The 9,823-nt window shown below is 35.7% G+C and overlaps 1 protein-coding gene across 1 annotated transcript; it reads right to left on the bottom strand.

The window, feature by feature from the left end:
- Positions 1-7,306: 7,306 nt before the first annotated feature.
- foxi3a (forkhead box I3a) lies at positions 7,307-9,237 on the bottom strand. The gene is made up of 2 exons (XM_060891546.1): positions 8,372-9,237; positions 7,307-8,251 (listed from the first exon to the last, which is right to left on the bottom strand). The coding sequence occupies exons 1-2, from the start codon at positions 8,922-8,924 to the stop codon at positions 7,701-7,703; spliced, it is 1,104 nt and encodes a 367-aa protein (XP_060747529.1). The 5' UTR covers positions 8,925-9,237; the 3' UTR covers positions 7,307-7,700.
- Between the last annotated feature and the right edge of the window lie 586 nt (positions 9,238-9,823).

Genomic DNA, 9,823 nt, shown 5'->3' on the forward strand with positions numbered 1-9,823 from the left:
GAGTGCACTGAAACAGTACACTCACCATCGGAGATCAGCACAGCCATCTATTGTTGTTCTAACGGAGAGTAAGCTTCTGATAACTGATAAACTACTGGTGTCAAGCACCCATTTGACACAAGCATCTTTTTTCCCTTTGTCACCTTGCTAATCATTATCTTTAAAGGTTCAGTCAAAGTAATTCTGACATTTCAGTTCGCATTACGCTAATACTAATGTGGAACTGAAATCAATCATCTGCTTATATTCTGATTCTCAGGTTACATTTTGGAGCCTTCAAACCATTTCTGGATCATTTTAAATTTTTTATTTTAACTAATCTAAAAATTACAAACCCCACGATTAGTTTAATCAAAGTTATACATAAAGAATCAATAATATGCCTTAACATGAATAACAGAATAACACATAAAATCCTATAAATATGAAAGCCAGTTGTTCTAAATTTGAAAGTCAACTAAAAGGCAGTTGGCCAACAAGCCAAAAAGGTCACGCAGGTGCTATGGGCAATATGAAAGTGTCTAGGACTTTCTAGACTTTCTGTCCAGTGATGATGGAGACTGGCTTTTTGGTTTTCTTCGCAGTAAGCAGCAGTCACCTCCCCCCTGCTCCACACAGCTGCAGGCTTTAACTGAAGACCATGGCCCAGCACAGTCGGTGTGATCTGAACTGAATGTGTCATCAGCGTATGTAAATGTGTGTCTGGAAGCCAGTGTTATAATGCAGTTTGACGCACTTTCATGTCTATTTTATCAGCTTTCAAACAACCCTTTCTGTTACCTTTGCTGGCTTTTTAATTTTGGGCACTGATTCAAAGCCTTATTCATACCGCATCTCCACATGTGCAGGCTGAATTATTGTTTGTTTTAAAAGCTCATAGAGAACATTAAACCCCTTGTTTTTACTTGTATTCTTATGCCCTGTAACCGCAATATAATTACACACATACACACACACACGCACAATTCCAAAAGGTTTGAAACAAATGTATAATGGTATAAATTATCACACAAAAAAATACCACTTCATGTTTGCGAACAGAATTACAATCAGTCATAAAGAACAAACTTTATTTCAACACACCACCCTAATCTTGTGGATCTCAGACGGTTGAACTATCTAGACAGTTACAATTTCTCTGACCCAGTGCAAGCATCACTGAGAATATCAGCATTATCTCTGAGCTGTCAGTAGTTTTTTTTTTTACCTGCTACTTAAATCCGTTGCTTCTTTCCAGGCGACAGAATTCATGGAACCTGGGGTTTCATGGTACTGTGACCATGGTGATGTTCTGAAGTGTATGTTTATGTGTGTTTGTTTACGCTGACATCTCAAGGCAAACCCGTGGGACTAGTAACATAAGATACGGGCAGGGAGATGAGTTATAGGGGTCGCTGTGTAGGGAGCTAAAGAAGGGCAGGCTGGGGCAGGAGAACTATAACAGGGGAGATACCCAAAAGTCGATACCTAATACACCTTACTGTTCAACTTTCACCTACTATTGAACTATTGAACTTGTTAGTGTTAGATCTGTTGGTTCAAGAATGTCTATCTATCTATATATCTGTCTATACACACACTAGTTATTGATATGTAGATAAGTATAGATATTTATTAATTTAACATCATTTGTATTTTATTTATATTTGGCCATTTGAATTTATAGCAACGCAATTGATTGTAAACACGTTTATACAAAATGCATATGAGCTGCTACTTGAACAGTACAGTGATATGACAAGCCTGTGTATCACAGTACAGAAATCATGCTCAGGTGAGTATCACATTAAACATCCTAACTGTACATTGATTTTGAATTTTTTTTTTTTTATTTATATAAAGTTTAAATTTACAAATTTATTTATTATTGGGCAATCAGTTAGTCATTACTAGCTAATGTAATAAGAAGTACAGTACTAGTAAAGAACAAATTAAACTAAATTAGATTCATACACATTAATTAATTACATTTTTTTTTTTAAATACATTTTTACATTTTTTTTGTTCTAAGGGGCATGTTGGATAAGTGGTTAGCAAAGTTGCCTGGCAGCTCTATGGTTTTGGGTTCAATTCTTACCTCTCGCCTTTCTACCTGTGTGCTAAGGTTAACTCTGTGTTATCCAGTTTCCTCCCCAGTATAAAGACATGTGTTGTCACCCATCTCATGCTCTGTGTTTCCTGGGATAAGCGTCACGTGTCCTGTGACCCTGTGTAGGATAAACGGTACGAAAATGGAATTATCTTAACATGAAAGTTCTTAATTACGTTACTGTGAAAACATGCATGATTTCACACAATGACTGGCAATGATTTTTTTTTAAATTGCATTTCACCACGTTACGCCCTGAAATTCAGGCGACATCATGCATATATGAAAAGTGGAAAACAAAATGTAATGCTCTTCAATGTGAAAAATAAACAAATTATGTTAAAAAGTGAAACAACCACGAAAAAAATGTATATGTGAAAAGATAAATCCACAGACATTTGATTTTTTTAGCAGTATAAAAATTATAAATATTAATCAACTTTTATTTAATTATGTTGGCTTTGTAGAAGCCAACATTCTGTTTTCCTATTTAAGCTTAGACAAAAAAATGATCAAGAGTAACTCCTCCTAGGGCTTTTGAGCCACATGCACCAAATTCGGATATGTTGTAGACGCTGGTCTGAAGTTTGTTGCTATTACTTTTCTAAGCGATCCAAGTACCGGTACGTCCGGTACCAGGTCTCAAATTGGCCTTTTTTCCCATAGACTCCCATTATAAACTTTGGAGGTTTATAACTCGGCAAGCTATCTACACCAAACTCGGCCAGCTCCTTTAGGGTGATACTCTGAACAAAGTTGGTGTACCGACTGGCCTTTCGGTTGTCCCGCAGCCCCGCCCCCAAAATATGCAAAATCAAAAAAATTTTTACAACATGGACATGTGACATGTCAAAACACTCAGAACAAGTGGGAACTTCCTCACGGGTATTCTGATGATGGCACGTGACTTCACGTGATGTCACGTGAAAATAAAAAATTTGCACAACATGGGCACAATAAGGGGAACTGCCTTCCGGGTATTCTGATGATGTCCATGTTGTGCTAATGTTTTTGTTTTCGCGTGACATCACGTAACGTCACTTGATAACATAAAACATTAGCACAACATGGACATGTGGCATATCAAAACACTCAGCCCAAGGAGGGGAATTGCGTCACAGGTTTTCGGGTGACGTCACATGCTCGTCTCCAAATTTTTTGGCACCTTAGCGCTCCACTAGATTTCATAAGTTTTATGTCCACTTGCCTCCAAAAAGCACCGGCCTTTGCTAATACTTGCCTCGTCAAAGCCAACATCAAAGTTTGTTGTGACGAACTTTACAAATCTAGTTTTAGCATGTTGTTTTACAGTAGTATTTTAGGAACATTAGTTTTATAGATCACTGAGTGATTAAAGCATATAAATATGTGTGTAGCTTGTGCTTTTGTCTTTTGCTGAGTAGATCATTTTGTCTTAGTAAGTTTTGTATGAAATTGGATGGGTACAGAGGAAACATTCCTGATACATTTGTTTTACCAATGAATAAACAGGATCAGATTTATTACTCTTCAGCAACATGTACCAATTGTTAATCTATATGCAAACAACAATGTTTGGCAGTTATGAGATGGAACTGTTCATAACCGAATCCTGAGGAGGCTTTACCCCTTTTCTGTATTAGGTCCTGAGTTCCCCCGTGAACATCTGCTCTTTTTGATGCAACCAGTTTTTCCCCACACCTGCACTTGATGGAGCTGCAGGGCATCTTTAATCGAACTTACTATCTCTACCCCCCATCGTGACCTGTGTTTACAAACAACGCTGGCCTCTTGATGTGGCATGTGTCAGTAAATACCAAGCACACTTACGCTGTTGTTGGACTAGAGGCAGCTTGTTGCAATTCACATGTCCCAATTAGAGGAACCCACTACTGCTGGTTCAGACAGGATTAAAGTTGTTGTATCAATAAAGATAAAAGTGGGAGCATGTGGTGAAAGGACTGGGTTGGGCACTGCTCAAAAGACAACTGTAGCTGTAGCTGTGTGTGGCTCTGCGTATGACTAGCCCATGCCGCTGCTATCAGATTATTAGAAATCTATGACTATATATATATACATATACATATATATATATATATGTATATGTATATATATATATATATATATATATATATATATATATATATATATATATATATATATATATATATATATATGTATATGTATATATACATATACATATATATATATATATATATATATATATATATATATATATATATATATATATATATATATATATATACATATATATATATATATACATATATACGTATATATATATATATATATATATATATATATATATATGTATACGTATGTATATATATGTATATATATACTAATAAAGCACTAATATATTATTCTAATTGTATAGCTTCTAAAGTGCTCTGCAATTCTGTAATTCTAAACCTGAAATACTTCATTTCTACAATTTCATGAATGAAAATGTAGTTTTGTTTTAGTAGCCTTAGCAATTTTTAGTAGCGAGTTTTAGTAGCAAAGGAGAGTAATGACACAGAAAAACTCATTTTTGGTTCACAAAAAGAACAGTTTTAGGTTCCCTAAAAAAATATTTTACTCATTATTCAGTTCTAAACTCCAAAATTCACCCCAAAGATCCCGTCATGAAGTAACAAGAGGAACACTTGTGGTGCAACGAAACCTTTCTGGCTCTGACAAAACACTTAATGATAAATCAATCAAAAGTATATATATATATATATATATATATATATATATATATATATATATATATATATATATATATATATATATATACTAATAAAGCACTAATACATTATTATAATTGTATAGCTTCTTTAGTGCTCTGCAATTCTGTACAAAAAAAATAAAAGACTGAAAAATGCATTTAGTATAATTTTTTTTTAATAGATAGTTTTGCACTTCTTTGGTTGAATTCTTTTGCTGAGCCTGATGTTAAAAAATGTTTTTTACTCAGAGTTAAATTCATCATTGTCAGAAGATTTATCAATCAAACAGAAAGCAACTGATTCATCTTGCTGAGACAAGGACGTAAAGAACAGTCGGGTGCTGATCTAAATCACGCAGGCAGGCAGACCACAGTAAATATCAGGCACACTTTCTGTGTAGCTTAGATCCAGTCATTTAGATAAGTAAGATAAGTGCTAAATGGAGAGAATTTTATTGTGTGCAGATAGTAGATGACTATGTTTTGGAAATAAACAATACATTGAGGAAGGAGGTCAGGAATGTATACAGCAGAAGTGCCAAAAGCAGGATATGGAAGACTGTAGCACATGCCACCTTTATCTGCCAATCAGAACACAACTGATCATGTAATTTTCACACTGGACTACTGTGGGACTTAATTAGCCAAATGAGTTAAACTTTATATAAATGTAAACAGGGCATTTAGCCTAACATACAAAGGTACAGTATTACTGATCCGAATGGCAAGACTTCCATGTCGGTATATAGCTTCATTTGCATTGCCCTATATACATTTTAAAGTGACATGCTTTAAAGTAATGCCAGAATCTTTTTAAAGTTCCTAATGGATCTTTTGATTGATGGATCATTAAGTGTTTTGTCAGAGCCAGAAAGGTTTCGTTGCACCACAAGTGTTCCTCTTGTTACTTCATGACGGGATCTTTGGGGTGAATTTTGGAGTTTATTGTGATGAGAAAAGAACTGAATAATGAGTAAAATATTTTTTTATTCTTGAAATTATTATTATTCTTGAATATACATTTTCATTCATGAAATTGTAGAAATGAAGTATTTCAGGTTTAGAATTACAAAGCTATAAAATTTTAATTCAAGATGCAATAGTTATGAACAATTATTAAGTGTAAGATGTGTATTAGGGTCATTTCTGATTGTTTGAAAACGAAAAGTTGCATTTTTATTATTTTTTCAAAATAAATAGATTTTTTTTAGTCATTAAAATGGGTTTTAGGGGTCCCTTAAAGTTACTATGATAGTTCATTGGCTAAATAAGGGATTTTAGTTTCCTATAAGTGTTAGACTTGGAATCTGCTCTGATAGAGAAACACCAAGTTATTTTTGGAATTAAAATCTTTCCCCAGAAAGACAACTGAAATCTAATCTTTTGGTCTAAAGAGTGTATATTTTACATTATTTGTATTATAAGACTAAAAACCTTTAACTATCCCAAGAACACTAATGCATAGTAAAATTATGTTGAAACTGTGATGTTTTGTCTTTTTGTCTTTTAAAATGAACTATACTATAATACGGATGTGGTGTGTGTAGTAGCAAAGTATCCTTTATTTCAATATCCTAGTTTTTATTAAGGAAAGCTGTGTGGCTGCTGTGGCCTGCCTCGCCAGAGGGAAAGAGTTTGAATGCTGACACCAAGGCTGGGGAAAGTTAGCCAATTGATGACATCAGCATTTCCAAATGGATTTTCTCTTTGGGAGTTTTTCACCATTGGCAAATCCATATTTTAACCACAAAGAGCCTTTTGTTGTAATTGTTATTTTTAATAATTGTGCATCATGAGCATAAAAAAACCTTTCTTTCAATTCCTTGTTTGTTTTAGGCGACATGGAACCCCCTCTAATTATTACTGGCAAAATTACTGGCTTGATCTTATTGATATTCAAATCAAAATGAATTAAAAATCATCTTTGTTTAATTGTCTGAGATGAACTATATAATTTCAATCACACCTTTAAGCAGATATTATTGATTTATTAAGCAGATATGAACAGAATGAATTCTGTTTACTTGCACGATTGTCACTGGATTAGACATTTAAGATGGGAAATGTTTGTATAGTTTTTTTTTGTTGAGTTTTCTTCTTTTCATCTAAAAGTTGTAATTGGGGCGACTGCACCTTGAAACCCAGAGGAACAAGTTTTTCATCATTTATCTTTTTTTTCCTGCTGTCAAACCTGTCTTTTCCCCCCTTTTTTTTAGAGTTTGTTGTTCAACGGATCCTTTGGCTATCCCCCGACACACCCCCACACCCGTCATGTGGATCAGTGACTAAAATAACAAATACCTTCTGTCTGCTACCAGCAAAGACATTAAAGCTTAATTAATTTTTATTTGCATTTTTTCCCAGCACATGTGTGTGTTTTTTTTATTAGATTTCACATCATTGAAATGACTGAAATATCCCAGAATAATGTAAAGAATGTTTTATAATGTGTATACTCTGTATAATTCTTGATTTGTGTGATATAAACTACTTATACAAAAAAATAGTTTAATTTTGCCTTTATTTCTGCACAGATACATATACACAAACATATATCACAGTAACAAAATATAAAAAAAAACAACAACACCCAAATACATTACAGTCAATGCAGTGAATGTACTACAACAAAATGGTTCATACACTGGAAGTATTTTACAAATAAAACATCATGATCACATTAAAAATACTTAGTCGCAATCTGAAACAAGACGCAGTTAGGGATGAGAGCCGAGTGTGTGAGCGTTCACACAGCGAGGTCAATAGGGGGAAGGGGAGAGCTGGTCTCTTAGTGCTGGATCTGCTGACTCAGATAAAACTGTGGGGATTTAGGTAACTGTTTTAGCCAACTGACTTGTCAAGTGCTGGGTGGAAAACACACTTTGATTCCTCTTTTACTTACACGTCGGTGCCATCCCGTGGATACACCATGCCAGCAGAGTCCAGGCTTGGGTAGAGATTGCTACTGAACTGACTAAGAATTGAGTCACTGTAGCTGCCTGTGTAGTGAGCAGGCGAGGAAGAGATGCTTGTTTGATGCGAGGGAGGAATCTGCGTTTCCCACTGTGGTACTGTAGCACGTGGCGAATAGGAGCCGAAAGCCCCAGCTGGAGAGACCCTTTGAGTGTCCAAAGACACACCCAGTGGCATAGAGGGGAGCAGACCACCCTCTCGCATGCTGCTTGAACCTGAGACCATTTCATTCATCTGAGACAAGAAGCCATTAAGGCAGGGGGCTATGCCTGATGAAACCGGAGATGGTCCTCTTTCGGATTCATGGCTGGTGTTGTTTTGGTCTTTTGGACTGGATGCAGTAGAGTCTGTTTCTGTGTAGCCTTTCCCCTCTTCTTCAGGCAGGGTATCTGATTTTCTCTTTCTCTTGCGACGGAAGTTACCATTGTCAAACATTTTCTCACAATTTGGATCAAGAGTCCAGTAGTTGCCTTTTCCTGCATGCAAATATAACATAAATTGCATTACATCCATAAACATAACTCAATTTTCAAGATTTTAATATGATATATATAATATATATAATATAATAAGGGAAAATAAAATGAAAGTCTTACCTGGGTCATCATCATCCCTTGGCATCTTCATGAAACAATCGTTGAGTGAAAGGTTGTGACGAATTGAGTTCTGCCAGCCGGCTTTGCTCTTGTTGTAGAAGGGGAAGTTGTCAGCTACATACTGATAGATTTGACTGAGTGTGAGCCTGCGATTTGGGGCGCCGTTTATAGCCATGGCAATCAGAGCTGAGTAAGAATACGGTGGTCTAACAAGTTTCATTAGGTCTTCTTGAGAAGGCAAAGAAAACCAGCTGAAACCCCCTTCGGCACCCCCCATTCCTCCCGCACCAAGATAGGGTCTATGCATCCCGTAGGGCTGCGGCCCTCCTCCGAGGTTGGCTGCAGCATTCAACCCAGGGCTACTGAACCAGAGATAAGGGTTGGTGGAAGGGGTGGCATAGTCCACCATGTCACTGGCAGATGGCAAGGTCTGTTGTGGGCTCGGCAGAGGTGGAGAGCTGTAGAAGTTGTCGTTGTACAGGCTGTACTCTTGGGATTCCTGACCCATTGTGTGGAACTGGGGTGACAGGGCTTGTGGCACAAATGATGTCATGCTCACCCTAGTTTTGTCTGTCACCTTCTGTTTTTCCAGTTGGAGATGAAAACAAGGTGTTGGAGTAATTCAGTCTTCTTTGTCCTGCTGTATGTCCAGCTCAAGTGGGTTGGTCAGGTGCACCATAACCTGCTACCTGTATCACCTGGAATATTTATACCTCTTTGGTCACACCCTCTGTAATCTGATTGGCTGTTCCATGGACACATCACGCCTAATTTGTTTTTGATGGAATTAGAGGCAGGGTGGAAAACACCTTTTGAGAAGTAAAGCTTGGAAACATGTTCTTGGAAATTGCCTTGAATTAAAAGTTGTTGAATTGCTGCCATGAATAAAATTGTTGGATGACATGCTGCTTTACTCAACATTATTCAAGATCTCAAGATACAAAGATCAATTCGGTGTCTCCAAGAAACACATTTAAAGGCTCTGCATCAATTTTTTGGGTCTCATATTTGGTAAAAAGATGATTTTTATAAACAAAATATAGACTATTGTTATTTACCTACATTCATCACTACTTATTATTAATAAGGACAAATGTATCATAATAAATATATAATGTATAAATTATAGGAGGGATTGATTGATACATTATACACACACACATATATGTATATAAAACGCTAAAATAAAATTAAACAAACAAAATAAAAAACAAGAAATCTTTTAAGATCTTACTTTTAAGTAAAAGTAAAAGCTGCAGTTTTTGTTTAAAACAAAACAAAACAATACAAAAAGAAACTAACTCCATAACCGCAACCTTTTTATTTCCAAAACAAAACCTAAAAATACTAACCTATGAAGTTTTTCAAAATATGAAACTCTTTTCTTGACCAGATAAATGTCCACACAAGGTCAGACATTTCAAAATTTCAAACATTCCTATCCTTGCAGAG

The sequence above is a fragment of the Tachysurus vachellii genome, chromosome 17 (assembly GCF_030014155.1).
Source record: "Tachysurus vachellii isolate PV-2020 chromosome 17, HZAU_Pvac_v1, whole genome shotgun sequence".
NCBI classification, from domain to species: domain Eukaryota; kingdom Metazoa; phylum Chordata; class Actinopteri; order Siluriformes; family Bagridae; genus Tachysurus; species Tachysurus vachellii.